The following is an 18,199-nucleotide window of genomic DNA, read 5'->3' as shown; positions in this document are numbered from 1 at the left end:
ATGTGTAAATAACTGTTGTATGTATGTATGTATGTATGCATCTGTCTGACCACTCTAATATAGAGTTGCAGCAGTGAAGGCATGAATAAACTGTTATTGAACAAGTAAAAGGTGCTGCTGTGACAGGATGTCCAGAAACATACTGTCAATCCAAAGTTCTAAGCAACATGTGGCAGAAAAGGAACAAAACTAACCATAATATGACAACTCTAGTGTCTAATGTACAAAATGGAAATTAAGACGAGGATCTAACAAAGAGTAAATGAAAACCTGGAGGAGTTTCAATGGAGGAGTGGGTAACTGAGTGCAGATGTGTCCCTAAACAAAACATACAAAGATACTACAAAACAAATGGGAAAAAAATGAAGGATCAATATTTACATTTACTCATATGTTATCTGTTTATATAGTTTGGTTCCTCAGTAAATTTTAGTTCTCAAACAAAGACGTGAGGTAAATTTAAAAAATAAAATCTAGATTTTTTTTTCTTTTCTTTCTTTCTTTCTTTCTTTCTTTCTTTCTTTCTTTCTTTCTTTCTTTCTTTTTTTCTTTCTTTCTTTCTTTCAAAAGCCCTCTGAAAAAAATCTAGTCGGGTATTTCTTTCATTCTTCTAACCAAAGCAAATACACTGTATTGTTTTTATTATATGTAATATATACATAATTTTTTTTTTTTTTTTTTTTTTTGTGTCACAATGATAGATGACTGCTCCCCACATGTCCCTCACCTCTCAGCGTGTGCTTCCTTAGCTAACAGAGTTGAAATATTCAAAGGAATAGCCTGAATAGTGTATTTTGAGTCAGCTCTTGTTATCAGTTCCTGTCTCTTGCAATATGCATAGGAATCTATTTTAAGCTCTCTCCTCATATAGTTTGGCTTCGGGTATATAAGAGCGTAAGCTAGTGTACCCCGCCCATTTCAATGGACCCTCCCTCCCCCAAGGCTTGTGAAGTATGCTCAGAGCGATAGCCTCCTAAGAGTCCTCAGACAAACACAAGTAAGTGTGGGGTGTTATTCTTTCTCCAGACATCTACCACCACAAAAATAAAAAATCTAGACACAAGGGCAGCAGTCTTTCGATAACACTTCTGTTAGTTTTCTCTCTCCTACTCTGTGGATTTCTGAAAAGGAAAAACCATTTACTGAAGGAGAACTGAAGGAGCTGGACCAAGTGCTTGGACTTGTCAGAAGCAAAAAACAACCTCTTTTTCTTTTTTGATGAAATGGCCCTTCGACAGAACTCAGACAAGGAGCCAAGCATTGAGTTGTTCATTAAGGTCAGTAGTTTTTTTTTAATATATATTTACTTACTTATTTATTTATTTTATTTTATTGAATTGTGGATTTAGTGTCAAAACTTTGTGATGTGTGGAATTTGACTCCACATTAAATTTATCTATATGTGCTTTACACCCTTTCTTATTGAGGAATAGGTAAGTCACAGTTGGATTTGTTATTAGTCCTCAGTAATATCAAATAGCACAGAAAACATTGACATATGAGCATCATCAATCAGAGGACAACTCTCTTTCTGATTGGCGCTGCCTCCAGATGATGTGTGCTGTACATGGTAAGGTGTTTGTATCCCTGCTGAGGGTCATGCAAGTTGTTATCAGTTAAACTCTGGCTACAGACTGAGAGTCCACCTTATCTTTGCATACCCAGAAGGAGCAAGGAGCATGGAGAACGTCATGCCTGAACCTGGCACACCCACTTTTCTCATACACACATTCAGAAACGGTCATCAAAAAGAGTCACGAGCAAAATTTCTCACACAGAGATGTCTGAATTTTATCTTCTAACATGAGTTGTGTGCAAACATGTTTTTGTTATGGAACTAGGGCAGAGGTCGAGTTTCTGATACACAAAACAAGGTCAAAAAATGATGGAAAATTTAAATAAAAGTACCTATTCTGCCACCCAAAAAACATATCCCTTTTTGAATTTTGAACTAAAAAAAAAAATAATACAAGATGTAAGTCATTAGCAATGACGTCAGGAACATTAATCCCTTCAGATTCAGCCAGGCTAGCTCTTTCCATATGTTTCTAATTTTTGTGCTAAGCTAAGCTAAGCAGCTATAGAGCTGTGTAATTCTTGTGTAAATTTTGGCAAAAAGCCATATAATTTTTCAAAAGGTCACACACCCCCCTTTCCTGTTAACAAATGGGTGACACAAGGGGCTTTCACAAGAACATGCTGTGAGATGGCTGAAGGAGGAGTCTGGATGTTAGCATCTATTTTCCACTACAACGCAATGCCTGCATTTCCCCTCCATAGAGGAAATAGCCTTTTAAAATCCCAGAGACTCCTTTCACTTCCAAACCCGTCTTTTAATCAGGAAAAGACATGGAAGGGATATGGTTCATGAGATAAAAGGCAACATAACACTACATTTCTGCTATCGTTTATGTTTTTCAGGCTGGACATGATGGTGAGAATGTCGGGAACTGTCCTTTCTGCCAGAGGCTCTTCATGGTGCTGTGGCTGAAAGGAGTCAGGTTCACAGTGACCACTGTTGATATGAGGAAGTAAGCACTACCCCTCGTGTGGCAAAAGCAACACTTCCTGAGCATCTGGTCGTGGGGGCTTTCACACCCAACTCTATTTAGAAGCAAGCCAGTTACAAATTGAGGAAAAAAACATTCAGTAATCCAACCCATTTCTTAGCAGTCAATAGGCGCATTGCTAACTCTTCCTGCAGAGGTATAAGGGAGGATACTATAAAACCAACACATACAAAGAGCTTTCTGTCACTTTCAAACAAACACCTTCTTTAATTTAGGCTTTATTGTGTGAATTTCTCAGGGTCATAATAACATGTAAACTTTGAAAGGATGCTGGTAAATGAGTCATTCATAACACACAAAAACAGGCCTTTGAAACAGACTTCTACTCCCAAAGCTGCGTAAACTAACAGCCTGTAGGAGGATCATTAATCCTGAGTGCCACATTTGATTCTGACAGGCTCAATGAGTACTTAATTCTTAGTTTTGACATGTTTGATAACAGCATAAAATTTCCCCCACCACATATTTAATTTCTCTTCATCTATCGGTGTCCTCCCCAGGAAGCCAGCTGAGCTCAAAGACCTGGCCCCTGGGACTAACCCTCCTTTCCTCCTCTACAACGGCACCCTGAAAACAGACTTTATCAAAATCGAGGAGTTTCTTGAGCAAACATTGGCTCCTCCCAGGTATTGTTGCATTTAATCATTACACAAATACATTAAAGCTTGATGATGGTTTATTCTCTTTGGACAAAGTGTACTCTCATAACTCCTTTCTTCTGTTCCCTACAGGTATCCTCATCTCAGCCCACTAAACAAAGAGTCTTTTGACGTGGGTGCTGACATTTTTGCCAAGTTCTCGGCCTTTATCAAGAACAGCCCCAACAATGCCTGTAGGTTTGGTGTCTTGAGATACATTGGACAGCTTTACTTTCTAATTTTATTTATTTAGTTTAATCTTTATTTTAAAACAAAACATTAAGAACACATTCTTATTTACAATGTTGGCCTATCAAGTGCCAGTAAACACTTAAAATAAATAAAATCTAAATAAAATAGATAAACAGATTGATACATAATTGAATAAATAGATTAAAAATAAAGAAATAAAACTAAAAAAATAATAATAATTAACAGCTTGATGCATCTAGATGAAAGCACTCTTAATCAATAAAGGTATTCACATTACAATACAAGCAATTACTAACAGAAAACTAAATGTGTTTTTGTATGTGTGGTTTTCCAGTGCAGGAGAAAAACCTGCTGCGAGAGTTTAAGCGTCTGGATAACTATTTAAACTCCCCGCTCCCTGAGGAGATTGACCACAACTCAACAGAAACCATCACCATCTCCAAAAGGAAGTTTCTGGATGGAAACCGTCTCACCTTAGCAGACTGCAACCTGCTGCCCAAGCTTCATGTTATCAGGGTGAGACAGTTGTGTTATTGTTTCTTAAGACCTCAGAAAGGGTCGTTGATGCCCCTCAGAGAGATCCTCAGAGCGGTTAAAAAGTGATTAAGCATTTGTGAAGAGTCAAAGTTAAGCAGATTATACACAAATGAAGATACCTATACCTTTATTACTGTCCCCATAAGTGGGGCGACCAGCAAACATTCCAACATCAAATCCACCTGATTCATCCCTTCACCCATTGTATAGACCCACTTATTCCAGTGCAGGGTCACTGGGTTGCGACCTGCATCCACATGATAGTGTGAGGTGTATGTTTTTATTAATTGGATCATAATAGAAAGTTGGCCATGCAGCAAGAAAAACAGCCCAATTACAAAAGTTATTTTACAAAAAAAAATTTTTTCAATTCTTTAAAATCCTCCAATTTAATAAGTAGTTTTACTTAACAATGATCATTAGTTATTCAAAATAAATAAATAATAACCATCTACCCGATCATTTGTTTAAATGGCTTCTCTTTGTCTATGATATGTAAACACATTTTTTTTATAAAAAGTTCTGGTTTACAAACTTTCATGCACCTCTGAATCACCTGAGTTCCCCCTCATCTGTTCTTTGCAAATTTTCTTATTCATCCTTTTTATTTTATTTTAGGTGGCTGCCAAGAAGTACTGCAGCTTTGACATTCCCGCTCACTTCACAGGTGTTTGGAGATACCTTCAAAACGCTTACGAAAGAGAGGAGTTCAAACAGACGTGTCCAGCCGACATCGAGATTGAGAAGGCATACTTCGGTGTGGCCAACAAGAATAAATAAAGTTTTGATTTTTTCCTTGTTAAAATCCTGGTTTATTACATGTAAGTGCATCTGGGGATGATGTTCCTGTGGAGAATGCTATTACCATAAGAACAAACTGTGGCATTGAGCCAAACTCTATTTCACCTTAAAAACCTTGAGCTGAAACCATATGATGCATGATTATTGGTAGCATGTGTTGACTGATTATTTCCAGTCATTCAGAGATAAAGAAAGGCCAAATGTGCAATTGACTGTCAGTTATGATTTAGCAAAGCATTTGTTAATAGTGTAAATAAATATATTTTTTCATGCTTTTTACAATCAAAACACCTGTGCTGAAATTTGTATGGTTTTGTTAGTGTGAGCAGATGCTGCAGAAACAGTTAATTTATGTGCTTAATATGTAACACACGCCTGTATGTTTCTCCATGCAGTAGTTTGATATGACTCAACATTTTCACTAACACGCTAATAAAAAATATCACACTTGTCCATCGTGTGTGTTGCCACGATCCTGAATTCTGCCATTCTTTTAGGCTCCTACAGCTAACATCAAAATGTAAAACCAATTCACATAAGCATCTTTTGTGATATTCAAGTTTATTTTCAGTCACAAAAAAGACAGTTTTACAGTTTAAAAAATATATTTTCTTTTGATCGAGAATGGATGATGAATAAACCATTTGATTGGAAACAAGGATGATGATGGAAAGGGTTCCAACGCTCGAGCCGCACCAAAGCCCTTCCACTGTGCTCTAGTTGGTCACACAGTACTTCCAGAAGCAAGCTGTCATCCGAGAAATCAGAGAAAGTAACATTAACACCGGTTACAGTAGTCCTTTGAAATCCTTTAACCTGTTATTATTCCAGAATATTTTCAGGCTGTGTCTATATTTATAAGTTTCCTCTGTTTAATGTTGCACAGTCTTGTAACCCAATCAGACCTTCATTACTTCATTTATTCATTTTCTATACCATTTAGTCAAATTCAGGGTCGTTGGGGGACATATATATTATGTCTCACCCTGATAAATAATATATAAATATATATATATATATATATATGTATACATACATATCTGTGTGTGTGTGTGTGTGTGTGTGTCTTAAAAATGCTTGAATATTTTACATATATAACTACAATAAATGGAAGCATGTGTACTATAAAGGTATAATAAATTGTTACATGATAATACACTGTTTCAATAATATATTGTGTTTACATGAGCAGTAATATCTGTTGCATAGCTGCAGCACACTAGTATGAATGTAATATTAATATCTAACAGTTATATTACATTGTTTACTACAGTTTTATAAATTGTTATAAATGACACATGAGGGGATGAAGCTGATATTGCAGCTTACAATCTAAAGCAAATGTCATACATTCAGAAATTTCTTTATCAACAAAATAAGAAAGAAAAGCAAAAAGTCGCCACATTCTTTTTAACCAGAATAACTCAGCAATAAATGACCATAAACGCCTGCAATATGCTGTACAGAGAATAATCAGTGTCTCACCTCTTTTGTTTGTTTTTGGGAGATTCTGCTCTGATCTGAGAAAACCGTGAGAACGAAGCTTGTCGGCTGCTGCCAGCTTCAGGACAACTTCTTTGAGGTCCTCGACCTAAAGACAAGCAACACAGTGAAAATAATTGCATACTGACAGGTTTAACCGGAATACCACCCCCATTCAGCTTCTGCATTTGTTTTCTGCTGATTTTAAGGTTCTTACTTTTAAAGCATTTAAGCTTTTTTTTTGTTACTTCTGTGCTCAAATGCTCCTGGACTCAACCTCGGATCGTGCAATAAAAGTCTGCAACCAATTCTCTTCATATTAAAGACATGCATCTAGAAGCTTTCCTATTTCAAGTCTTGCTATCTCAGTGACATCTTCTAATTTACAAACTTTACTTCTATGCAGTTAAGCACTCTCTCATAGTGGCACATTTTATTTATGTGTTGTGTTATCATGCTTATTTTGGCTGTTTAAATATTTCTTTGTCCTTATTTCTGTTTTAGAGTGAAAAACCTGGGATTTCACTTGGAATTCTGTACTAATCATATAGTGCTGTGTTTCTTTATTTTTTATTTTTTTTATTATGAGCAGATCCATTTATTATTGATCTTACCATATTTGCAAACTTGTCCTGTCGTGCTGCATCTTTTGTCCCTGAAGATCAAATTTGAAACATTGTTATTTTCACCATCATTTCCAACTCGTCTACGTAGTGCAGATTTTAAAATGTTGTGTTTTAAGGTTTTTACCTTGATTCCAGGGGTCTCTCCCTGTCTCTCTCTGCTGCATCAATAGAGGATACAGGTCATTCACCTCTCTCTGCTCCCCTTCGTCAGCATTGCCTCCATCCTCCACTTCTGACACTAATTTCTGAATCAAATCTGTTTAGATTAAACCATTTTTTCTTCATAAGTAATTACAAAAGGAATTTGAGAGGAAAACTGTGCACAATAAAAATCATAGTATTCATTACAAAAAGTGGTCAATTTGAAGACTTGGAATAGCATCAATCTAAAAAAAAATTGAAAAATAATTAACAGTCATACCTGCTTGAGGCTCCAAGTTGGAGTCTGGATACAGGGGCAGAGGATGTGTCCTTGTTGCAGAACAAATCACAGCTACAAAATAAAGCAGAGCTACAGAAAGCATGGTGTCTGTGTTTAGGTGGCCAGGTCCAAACTGTTCCTCAGCCCCACTGAGAACTTAACTTATATTTCCACCATGACCATCCATCACTATCTGATCAATACATTATCATTACACCCAGTCTCCCTCTTAATGGTTTTGACGCGATGAACCAGGCGTCATAGACACAATTTAGAGGGCCCTGTCAATTCAGCTGAAGGCTATCTATGCTTGTACAGACCAGCCAAACAAATGTTTGCTCTCCAGCAGTAATCAGAGCAGCTCTGATGGCTTGTGTTCGACACCATTTCTGTGTGATGGGCTGTTCAAACGTGTCATTGCTCATGTCTAAGATCAAATCTGGTGGAAGTATGTTACTGCAGGTATCTACGTCATTTTGTGTTGAATGATTAACATTTCTGAGGCCATGAGGTTTGACTGTTAGGTCACATTGCCGTAAATATGCTACACACATGCATATATCTTGTGGTTGATGTCAGGCCTTTGCAAACAGTGAAACAGCTAGTCTCATGTTTCATGTCATCACACCATCCAATTACGTTATGTTCAAGTCATTAATTAGGATTTCTGTTTTCCAGGCTTCTCTCTTAAATGCAATACTTTCAAAATCTTTCTGTAGATACAAACTATTACAAATGCATTAGTTTATTTCACTACTAGACATCAAATACTGAGTGAATAAAAATTATACATATTTCCCCCAGAGCAGGGAGTTTAGAAACAATGCTCTTTCTCTGTGACAGACATAATGACGGGTCTTGTATATTGTCTCATAATGTTTTTGAATGAAATTGCTTTAATGCCAAGATCTGTGTTGTAAAATTCGGATGTTGTGCTGCACTTGTAGTTTGCTACAAGTTTGCTGTCATTTAATGTGGTTTCTTAATAAATAAACTGAACTCAAGGTAATTATTAATCCTTCATACAATGTACTGAAAATTAGCAATATTAGAAAATGAAGGATGAAAGTTGTGGCTTGAGCTTGAAGTCAACTACCGTGAACATGCCATGTAAACATTTTTGCTAATCTATACTGAATTAAAGTCAGATTAGAAGCCAGTATGCTTTTGTTCTTCAGTTCAGAAATTGAAAATTCCAATTACCTTTAAATGCATCTTAACTGCACGGCTCTCTTTAAGTGGCATTTCCAACATTGAAAGGCAAATGAAGCTCATCAGCCCAGGCTTCACATTTCAACCAGGTTGCCTTGTACATGTATGATTGTTATAACCCTAATAAAAAAAATCTTTATTTTTACTTCTGTCAATTTGTGCTTTATTAAATCAGCTGTACACATTCTCCAACCAATGAAACGTTTGCCTTATTTATGCACAAAAGTGTAATGTTTCTCTGCAATTTTTATTGATACATATTGCAAGTCTACAATTAGGTTAGCTATTACTCTTATAGGCCAATAGCTTGCCTAGTCAGTGAGCAAATTCTTTTTTTTTCTGACTTGCATCTGCTACTTGGTCAACTTTTGTATGCTATTAGGTCCAAGTTCAGATTTATGGGACCAACAACTCAGTGTCTGGACAAAGGTGAATATTGACCACACAAAGGGTGCACAAATCACCCCTTACCAAATTTAATGTAACTGTATGATTAGAAAATGTTGGCATTCAATTTTCTTTTACATATGAAATGTTTTGGTTGAAAGGATTCGCAGTGGTGAATACAACAGCTCCTCCTCCTTAAGTTCAACAAAGTGGCTTAATAGCCAAAGTCTTACTCTGTCCAAAACCAATGGGATGTGAGAACTATTAATAGAGGTGTAACTATCAAGCTAAATTCTTGGGCTTATACCGGTTTGTGACAAAGATGTACTTGGAAATCATTGTACTTTTACATTTTGACAGTGAGTTGCCAAAATTTTCATAAAAGCTAAATTTTATTGGTTACACTGAAAATAGGCTATAAAAATTTCTAAATATTTCATGGAGTTGCACACATCCAATCCTGTAAGCAATCTGAGCTCAACATTTTCTCAACATATTTAAGAAATTTTGTCAGTAATTAACTATGTATAGAGCACTTTAGAATAAAATTAGATCTAAGATTAATTCTTATTTAAATGAGAACATCAAGTAAAAAAGAGTTTTCAAAGCTTGAAAAAAAAAGACAACGAAACTGACAAGTTTCAGATTTTTAGCTTTTCAGAAAGCATTTCAGCTGCAGAGTTCTTTGTCAAACTGAAGGGACACTAATGCTCTTCAGATGAGTGCACATGGTATTAGATGATGTATTGACTCCATGTCTGGGAAGCTGCTGCTGAAAACAACAGCACTTGATGCATCTGACTGCAGAAGCAAAGACACGTGCCAGGCATTTTAAGGGCAGAGGGAGTTTGACACAGCAGACACATTAGGAAATATAATAAAACTATGATGTTCTGTGGTTGGTCAAACTGCACACTTTTCTGTTTTACTTTGGTACATAAGCTTTAAAGTCATGATTTCCTCTTTGATTCAAACTCAGATCAAATTTGAAGGCAGTTTAGGAGGCTTCAGTTAGTCAGTATGTTCAGTTAACTTCAACACACAAAAAATCAAACACCTGATTACATCGTTTGAATATTTGATGAAAGGATTTGAAGATCCAAATACTACATTATTATGGTGTTTACAAGAAATTGTGATATTGTCAGCAGTGGTGCCTCACAGCAAGAGGGTTTACGGTTTAAACCTTTTTTATATTTTTATTTTGTTTATTTATATTCATATAATTATAGCTGATAAATAACTTTAAAAAAACAAAAGAGCAGAAACAATGAATGAAAAAAATGAATTCCTGTTAATTTAACAAAAATCTAACAAAAAAAGTACAATTTCTCAAAATATTGGAAATGTGTATTGAGAAAGGTGATAACTGAGTTACCAATTCCAGCCAGAAGGTGGCAACAAAACAACACCAGGCCTGACAGCTGCCTGAAGACTTTCACAATTCAGCACCAAAAAGCCCTTAAAAAAACAGATGACTTGTGTCTATAAATTTGCACAACTGACCCTAACATGTTATTGATCATCAGACAGTCTTAAGAACCCTTAAAGCCAATCTATTGCTTAATTTGCAGTTATTTTTGTGAGGAATTAGGTGGAAAACAATAATATAAGGACCATGCCAGGTGCTGTTAGAAAAATAAGGACACCAATGAAAAGAGTTCACATAGTTGTATTTATGTGGACTCCAGACTCCAGACAGAAAAAGGACTCAAACAGAATGAAACATGACACCGTCCAATCAATTTTTTTGTTTCTACCACAAACCCTAAGAGGGAGAAACGATAGTAATATTATTTAGATTGACCAAAGAGCACTACAAGCACAAGAATAGGCTGGTTCTGATGTAGAGGATTTCATGACTGGGTCTGCCAAGCAACATGCCCAGGCTCTGTTTTAAAAGTGAGTCTGTAAACATTTCTTCTTGAAGGTCATAAGAAGATAGCAAAGAGACAAGTAAAGAGGTGACCTGAATGAGATGCAAAATTATCACAAAGAGACATAAGATTAAAACAAAACACACTAAATTAGATTTCTTGGAGAATTTTCAATAAGATTGCTGAGACTATTGCCCATTTCTTATTGCTAATGGCTAGAAAGTTCAAAGTGCATATATCAACCTCTGATAAAAATTACTTAGATTAAAGAAGTTGTTGATTGACAAATGTCCATCAGCTGTGAGTTTAGGTTGCGATGGTGATATTATGTACAAATTCTCATTTTTTGCTTTTTTAAATAAATACTTTAGAAATGGTAGTCAATAACGCAGGCCCGTATTAGTGGAAACGCATGGCAATTGTTTTGTCGTTTAAATTGCGTTTCTCTATCAGTATTAGCGGTGTCAAAGTGTGGCTGTGCAGTTCAGACCACAGGGGCAGCATTTGCCATGGCTGCGTGCACCATGCCCAAAACAAACGAGGAAGAAGAAGAACGACAGCGAAGAAGAAGAACACTCCCCCTGGGTTGACGGTGATCTGTTGGACCTGACGTTAGTATCCTGGCCAAGCAGGAAAAGAGTACGCAGAAAGATAGTCAGTGCAAGAGCACCGACTGGCACAACAACATAAACTTGATTCGGTAGTGTAAGTTCTCTTTCTTATAATGTTTATGTTGTAAACAAAACACCCGAGGTAGCTACGCTATGAGCTAACAGTTAGCAAACAGTTTGTTGTTAAAGCGACTTTCGCTAAAACCTGCTGTTTAGTGTTTATAAAGTTAGTTGTTAGTTTCTCAGGACCGCTGACTTAAATGTAAAATAGCTATTCAGACTAAAAGATAACACGAAGGTTTAGATAGCATTCTCAACTGTCGATTTTTGGACATGCCAAAAGCATTAAAGGTTGCTTTATAAGGACGTAAAGTAGTCATAATATACGTCAGTCCTCTACTACAAGGTTTATGGGAAGTAGGCTAATAATAGTGACGTTTATTGTTTTGTTTGAGTAGCTAAAGGAACCAAGTTGCATTTCTTAACCAGCAATTATGCATTTTCTGTCTTCAGTGACTGTTGCCAGCATGTTGGCCGAAGGAGGCTCTTTTATGAAGGGGATGGTCTTGGGAGGCCTCTTCTGCTTAGTATTATCACTCATGAGTAATTTCAGTCCCATCGCTGAATCCAAGACGGAAGAAAATCATCTTCATCATCACGTTAAAGCTGCAAGTAGAGAGGAGCTCAAACAATTCTCTAACAGTCAGGTACAGGATTTGAAAAATCAAGTCCGGGTATATTGCGTGATCATGGTCCAGCCAAAGAACATTGTTTATTGGGCGACTGCTTTGGACACTTGGAGTAAACATTGTGATAAAGCTGTGTTTTACACTTCAGAGACTTCTAAGGCACTGGAAGCAATAGACTTGAATGAAAAGGATGGTTGGGCAAGGTTACGCAAAGCTCTGAAGCATGCTTATGAGAATGCTGGTGATCTGCGCTGGTTCTTTGTGGCACAACCCAACACATTTGCTATCATTGAGAATCTCAAGTATCTTGTGCTCACAAAGGATCCAGATGAACCTTTCTACCTGGGCAAAGCTGTGAAGTCTGGGGAGCTTGAGTATGTGGAGTACGATAGTGGCATTGTTCTAAGTTATGAAGCTCTGAAAAGGCTCGTGCAAGTGTTCCAGGATGAAGACAAATGTCCAGAAAGGGGACGTGCTTTGTGGAAGCTGAGTGAAGACATGCAACTGGCCGAGTGTCTCAAATATAAAGCTGTATTTGCAGAGAATGGAGAAGATGCACACGGAAAAGGCCTGTTCAACAGCAAGAGTATCGACAGCCTGATTACAGACAGCATGAAAAACAACCCCACTAATGTGGTGGAGGGTTGTTGCTCCGACATGGCGGTCACATTCAATGACATGACCCCAAATCAGATGCAGGTTATGATGTTTGGAGTATACAGACTTCGTCCATATGGGCATGATTTCCATGACTGGTTAACATTTTACCCACCAGATGGTTCAGACAATGACTAGTCTCATTTCTTCAGTCTGGATGTGCCCTCTTAAAATGTTTGCTTCTATGATGGCAAACCTAAATTTATGGGAAAGGTTTTTCTGATGGTGTTTGTAAAACTGGATCCTGGGTGGGAATTATGCTTTTATGTATATTTGTACTTTTTGCACTTGGCACGATTCCTTTGTGGTAGTAGTAAATTGAGTTGACGGGTGTAACATTCAATCAGAATATGTATCAGATTCATAATGTGAGACCATTATTTAAATAATTTTAAGTTTGTCATTGCAGTAGTATGTATCTTAATTGTCTTTCTTTTCGTGATTTTTTTTTATTACATTCTTTTAAACTTGACTCTTAAACACACATCTGGCACCATATAGCACCATTAATCAGTACTGAGTCAGACATATGTCCTAGTCCAGCTCCACATGACTTGCTTTTCTTGTTACGTTTTCGGGTTTCTCTGTTTATGAAGAATTAGCCTTTGCAGTGCTTTCCTGTCAAAGGTAACCTCTTTTGTCAAGCATTAAAAAAAACTAGATTTCTAGTGGAACAGTCTATTTTAATATTTGGCTATTAAAGTGACCAAATATGCTTTAAGTTGATAAAACTGTTATAGATTAAACTTGATCTTGATTTGTTCAAGTGTAGATAATTAATCAATGATTGTGTGTACTACTATGATTTACAAGAACGGGAATGGGCTGTTTGTGTACAATTTTTATATAAAACAGATTTTTATTACAAACTGGCCAAACTTTAATATTTTGCCATGATTATAACAAAAGAAAAAACTAGGTCTGTCCTTTTTAATTATTACAATTAAATTGTGTTCTCTGTTAACTTTATGCTATTATAGTTTAAGCTGACTAAACGGTTAATAACTCAATGTGTGTGTATATATATGTATATATATATATACAAACATTATTAAAAACAGGAAAATCAATATAAAAAAAGCTCGTCTTTAAAGGCTTTCTAAACACAAACATACTGACAAAGAACAAATTAGTATTGACAATAATGCTTTCACTAAGCTGGTTTGAATGATTATACAAACATAATTCTGATTTCTATACTTAATTGTGAGAGGGCTATTGCAATATCTGTTTTAGCATTAACAGTCCAATTGGCTCATGCAGAAAAGCTGCTTTGCAGGATAAGAAATTTAGTACAAAAGAATCATTTAGCTTCTTAACACAAAAAGAAAATATCAGTTTAATGTCAGTGACAATTCTTAGAAATTCATCATGATAAAAGGAGTTTTGGATAAGTCACAATGCCTAATGTCATCCAAGGCAAAACTAAAACTGGCATATTGGATAATCTAGTCAGGACTGATAAAGTCTTATACTTAAAGTCTATTTTACACCTGTGTTGAAACCAACAGCAATCATGTTTAACTGAGGGTACTTGATGCTTCAAAAGCTGAGTAAGGTGCTTTTCAAATAGATCTATTCAACTATTTTTCATTGTGTAATACATATTGCTGAAAAAGAAAATTGTCGCTGTGGTGACCTCTGGCTTGTTTTAAAATACTGCTGTCAGAAAAAAAAACTTAAATTCTTCCTGATCCTCTGTAAGGGCATTAACACTAATGTCTATTTCTATCAGGTAATTAGCTCAAAAAATCTAAATACATCACATTACCATGCAATTTTAGATACAAACTTTTCAACAAAAACCTAAAAATTTACAGATTTTAGAGTAGAACTGCTGGAGAGACCTTAATAAAACAGCTTCTTAATACCTGGAATTGGTAAGCATGAAAGCTGTGATTGGAGTAACAGGTCTAACAACAAATATGAGTGCCAGTCTTCCACTCCTTAAACCACAATGCAAATATGTCTACATCCTGAATTGAAATGTTTAAGGTTACATCCTTAATCCAGTTTATTGCTAGTGAACACATAAAAGCTGTTAAGCTTGAAATGTAGGTTGATCTGCAGTAATTAATCCTAAAATTTTTGTCATCTGATTTCAATCCTAAAATCAGGCATGTCACCAGAAAAACTGGATTAAATATGAGAAAAACAACTGACATTCTGGTTTAAAGCAAGCTGTTTTATTTGTGCATCATGGTGATTGATTTAAAGCCTCCAGCAGGTTACACAGCGATGTCTGTAAACAGTTGACTGGCAGCCTCGGTGTCCAGAGCTCCACATATCATCCTGGTTGATTTGGGTTGGCTGTTTCAGGTGCTGACATTATTTATATGTCTTCATGTGCCACAATCCATCATTCAGATAGTGCACGTTCTCAATTCCAATTCCCTTGTTGACTTTTTCTCTGTTTACGAAACACAAAAAGATTAAGAGCAGAGATTTTTTTAAAATGCTTGAAAGCATAAGGATTTGACCCAATAAAATGTGTAAAGAGTCTTACATGCTTTCTGCTGACATCTTCATCACACCAACACAAAGTGCGTGCTGTTTCCCCTCTGCCATAATGGCCTGCATCCACTTATTAAAGACAAAGACGTTGGAAAAAAGTGATTGTTTATGTTGTAACATAGGGATCTACAGCCTCAAAAGTGCATCAAAAGGATACAACTACTGTGTCAGCTTCAGCAGGGTAGAGTTTAGCGCCTGGAGACGTCAGCCCAGGACACATGATGTTTGCACCACTTAGGACAAATTTAATGGCTCCTTTGTCAACTTGCTGGTGTGGGAGAATGAAGGGATCTAAAACCAGTAAACAAATTATTAAAATGCAAAGAAATTCAAACACAGCTGTCACCCAGTTGGTGTAGGAGATCTCACATTTATGCAGCAGTCTAAGGGTGGGGTAGAATGGTCCTTCTCTCTGTCGGAAGAAAAGCAGTTCTCCATTCACTGTGAGGATTTCGATGTGTTCGTGGCTGGAATAAACATGAAAAAAAAAATTAGACAAATAATCGAATGTACAAAAAAACTTATATGAAACACTGAAGAGAAGCTAAATCATCATACCATCTCACTATTTTGACAGGGTCCTTTTTTGGCATTATTTGATTGAGCCATGACTCAATGTCTGGAAACTGCTCCAGCAGCTGATTTTTGATGCCTTTGATGACTGACGTTTTCAGCTGGATGCAGTTGGACACATTTTCTTTCTCATCAAATCTGAAAGGAAGGAAATAAAAATGCTGAATCTCTAGAATGCTCACAACTGGACCTTTAAACCCAGAACAGTAAACCAAACCACTGTCCCCTGATGTCCACAGGAAACATACATTTACTAATTATTGCTTTACAACAAATAATTCTTTCAAGGTATTTAAATAAAGCAGGAATTCTGTAGCAAATCTTATATTTTAGTGGCCACAAAGAAGATTAATTCAGTGATCATAAATCTAATCTAGAATATGTTTATATAAATAATATATTCTAGGATAGTCACAGTAAAATGAATTTATAAAAATATTGACAGGAAACAATGTGCAGAAATTTAAAGAATACAATTGTGCATTTATTGCACGCGTAATAGATTTTTGTATTACAAATTAGTTAAAATATTTCCCCACTCATACATGGATAAATGTCACAATTTGCCAACACAGCTGACATTGTAGAGATACAACGTGTAAGCACAACATGCAACATATCTTGATTGTTTGTGATTTTTGGTTTAAACGTTCAGACACATAGGTTCTGGGGGGGTTTGCATAAGTTAAATTTAGTTAGGCTGGATTAGCTGTTTAAAAATCTTAATGGGATGGGATGTTTGTTTTTCCTTAAGATTTCATCCGAGGGGCAGCTTACAGTTTCAGACTAAAACTCTCTGCTCCAACTAGGGCAAAGATTATTTTAGTAATTTTTACACAATGTAATTCCTGAATTTTATACAGTTCGCTGAATTTCTAAATTACTCATTTATTGAAAAGTAACTGCGGTTTTCACATAAAAGTAATAAGGAGAAAACGTCAAAAATTTATTTTCCCCTTGAAATATACTGAAATGTAAGTGAATCATAATTAAAAGACAGGTAAAGTACAAGTCCCTAACCACTAAAACGCGTACCTCTAAAGAACCTGCCCTGCACCAACACCCTGGAAGACATTTATTCTCACATCTGGTGCAAACTGTCACCAACAATTACTAAGGATCTGTCAAACTCTCATAACTAACACCTGATTGTCTCAGTTACTGAACGTTGTTTATACAAACTCAAACAGGCTTCTGATTAGCATTAGCCAATCAAGTGAGCTGCTAGCTAGCGTTACAACACAAAAAGAACCACAAACCTACTTTTTAAACATTCTCGATGGTCACAATTGCAGCCTTCTTCAGGTGGGTCAGGGCTGGTCAAAGCACACTGTGCCAGGTCAGGAACAATAAACAAATAACTAAATACGATTCATCTACCAAGAAGTGCTAAACCAATCGCACGTTCATTCAGCACGGGAGGGCCAACAGTGAGGAGTGTCGCGACATTTTACGACAGTGAACACGGCAGGTTGCTACTTTCAGTGGAACTGGAGCAGACCAAAAAAAAAAAAAAAGGTATGAAAACTTTTACTCACTTATTTTGGTCATGTGAAGTCACGTACAACAAGTTTATTGTTAAGTCTGTCCTTTCTGTTTTTCACTTTTACTACAAAAAATGTTATATTTGGTTTCCACAATTTTAATCACAAAGACGGTGATGCTTTCTTTTTTGTAAATATTTTTATTTTTAGCTAAATTTCACATACACAAAAGCAAATTTATCAACAGAAAACCTGAACTATTTCCTTTGAAAAAAGAACTTATTTGAGGACAATATCATCAAAAAACACAAAGGCTCTAAAAACTATCAGTAAATCTCTAAATCTGTTTACATGAAATGCACTCTCGCAAACTTATTTAATATCTTTCTTGGTTATTGAATCTGTTTTTCTTTCTTTTTCTCCTATTTTTATGTATGTTATCAGAATGTCTTGTTAATTTCTGTATTTGCTGTTATTGCTATTTTTGATTGTATTTTCTAACAAGTAAATAAAAAAAAACTTTCTATTACTTTTCATTAGCAAGTCTTCCATTGTTGCACAAGTATATTTAAGCCTAACCTTAATCCCCACAACACCCCATAGTCTAGCTCCATGTACAATTAAGGAAAAACATTCATTCATGATAAATGTTCTTTTTGTGAATATCAAGATAAAAATAGTTGAACACTATTTTTTAAATGCTTTCTGGGAACAATAATTTCTGATGTTCCACCAAAATCAACTCTGTATTTCTTTCCAAAAACTTAAATTTTTGGAGAAAGGAAATGGCATGAATCTATTAAATTTAGTAAAAGAATGTAAACTTAACAACTTAGTACATATATTTGTTTTATGTATACTCTGTATCCTTTATTTCCTTTTGATTTATTTACTTTTTCCTGTGTAC

At 35.9% G+C, this 18,199-nt stretch overlaps 4 protein-coding genes across 6 annotated transcripts; 2 read left to right on the top strand and 2 right to left on the bottom strand.

The window, feature by feature from the left end:
* The first annotated feature begins 921 nt into the window (after nt 1–921).
* On the top strand, nt 922–5,212 carry clic2 (chloride intracellular channel 2). 2 transcript variants are annotated; one of them, XM_041990906.1, is made up of 7 exons: nt 922–997; nt 1,096–1,277; nt 2,422–2,531; nt 3,071–3,196; nt 3,302–3,402; nt 3,756–3,937; nt 4,577–5,212. In XM_041990906.1, exons 2-7 carry the CDS (start codon nt 1,224–1,226, stop codon nt 4,736–4,738), a joined length of 735 nt encoding a protein of 244 aa, XP_041846840.1. In that variant the 5' UTR covers nt 922–997; nt 1,096–1,223; the 3' UTR covers nt 4,739–5,212. The 2 variants fall into 2 exon arrangements, with proteins under 2 accessions (XP_041846840.1, XP_041846839.1); XM_041990905.1 differs by having other exon boundaries at nt 926–1,277.
* Nucleotides 5,213–5,475: 263 nt separating this feature from the next.
* On the bottom strand, nt 5,476–7,391 carry urp1 (urotensin-related peptide 1). Its single transcript, XM_041990907.1, has 5 exons — nt 7,289–7,391; nt 7,024–7,123; nt 6,856–6,898; nt 6,245–6,350; nt 5,476–5,507 (listed from the first exon to the last, which is right to left on the bottom strand). The coding sequence occupies exons 1-5, from the start codon at nt 7,389–7,391 to the stop codon at nt 5,476–5,478; spliced, it is 384 nt and encodes a 127-aa protein (XP_041846841.1).
* Nucleotides 7,392–11,311: 3,920 nt separating this feature from the next.
* c1galt1c1 (C1GALT1-specific chaperone 1) lies at nt 11,312–13,389 on the top strand. 2 transcript variants are annotated; one of them, XM_041990711.1, is made up of 2 exons: nt 11,312–11,464; nt 11,889–13,389. In XM_041990711.1, exon 2 carries the CDS (start codon nt 11,903–11,905, stop codon nt 12,857–12,859), a length of 957 nt encoding a protein of 318 aa, XP_041846645.1. In that variant the 5' UTR covers nt 11,312–11,464; nt 11,889–11,902; the 3' UTR covers nt 12,860–13,389. The 2 variants fall into 2 exon arrangements, with proteins under 2 accessions (XP_041846645.1, XP_041846644.1); XM_041990710.1 differs by having other exon boundaries at nt 11,312–11,469.
* Nucleotides 13,390–14,891: 1,502 nt separating this feature from the next.
* mcts1 (MCTS1 re-initiation and release factor) lies at nt 14,892–17,264 on the bottom strand. The gene is made up of 6 exons (XM_041990712.1): nt 17,072–17,264; nt 15,794–15,946; nt 15,605–15,702; nt 15,393–15,526; nt 15,228–15,295; nt 14,892–15,131 (listed from the first exon to the last, which is right to left on the bottom strand). Exons 1-6 carry the CDS (start codon nt 17,080–17,082, stop codon nt 15,050–15,052), a joined length of 546 nt encoding a protein of 181 aa, XP_041846646.1. The 5' UTR covers nt 17,083–17,264; the 3' UTR covers nt 14,892–15,049.
* Nucleotides 17,265–18,199: the final 935 nt, after the last annotated feature.

Source organism: Melanotaenia boesemani, chromosome 7, assembly GCF_017639745.1.
Source record: "Melanotaenia boesemani isolate fMelBoe1 chromosome 7, fMelBoe1.pri, whole genome shotgun sequence".
NCBI lineage: Eukaryota > Metazoa > Chordata > Actinopteri > Atheriniformes > Melanotaeniidae > Melanotaenia > Melanotaenia boesemani.
Note: the sequence above shows the minus strand (reverse complement) of the source record. Positions and strands in the feature narration are given on the sequence as shown.

Bases quoted from the DNA above. Each gene is read 5' to 3' on its own strand.
- clic2 (XM_041990906.1), top strand. From the start codon at position 1,224: ATGGCCCTTCGACAGAACTCAGACAAGGAGCCAAGCATTGAGTTGTTC. The intron at 3,403-3,755 runs GTAGGTTTGGTG...GTGGTTTTCCAG, and splicing joins GAACAGCCCCAACAATGCCT to TGCAGGAGAAAAACCTGCTG. The intron at 3,938-4,576 runs GTGAGACAGTTG...ATTTTATTTTAG, and splicing joins CCAAGCTTCATGTTATCAGG to GTGGCTGCCAAGAAGTACTG.
- urp1 (XM_041990907.1), bottom strand. From the start codon at position 7,391: ATGCTTTCTGTAGCTCTGCTTTATTTTGTAGCTGTGATTTGTTCTGCA. The intron at 6,899-7,023 runs GAGAGAGACAGG...AATTTGATCTTC, and splicing joins TATCCTCTATTGATGCAGCA to AGGGACAAAAGATGCAGCAC. The intron at 5,508-6,244 runs GTGAGACACTGA...CTCGGATGACAG, and splicing joins CCCAAAAACAAACAAAAGAG to CTTGCTTCTGGAAGTACTGT.
- c1galt1c1 (XM_041990711.1), top strand. From the start codon at position 11,903: ATGTTGGCCGAAGGAGGCTCTTTTATGAAGGGGATGGTCTTGGGAGGC.
- mcts1 (XM_041990712.1), bottom strand. The intron at 15,703-15,793 runs GTATGATGATTT...TGTTTATTCCAG, and splicing joins CCTGTCAAAATAGTGAGATG to CCACGAACACATCGAAATCC. The intron at 15,296-15,392 runs GTATCCTTTTGA...AAGTGGATGCAG, and splicing joins CTGAAGCTGACACAGTAGTT to GCCATTATGGCAGAGGGGAA.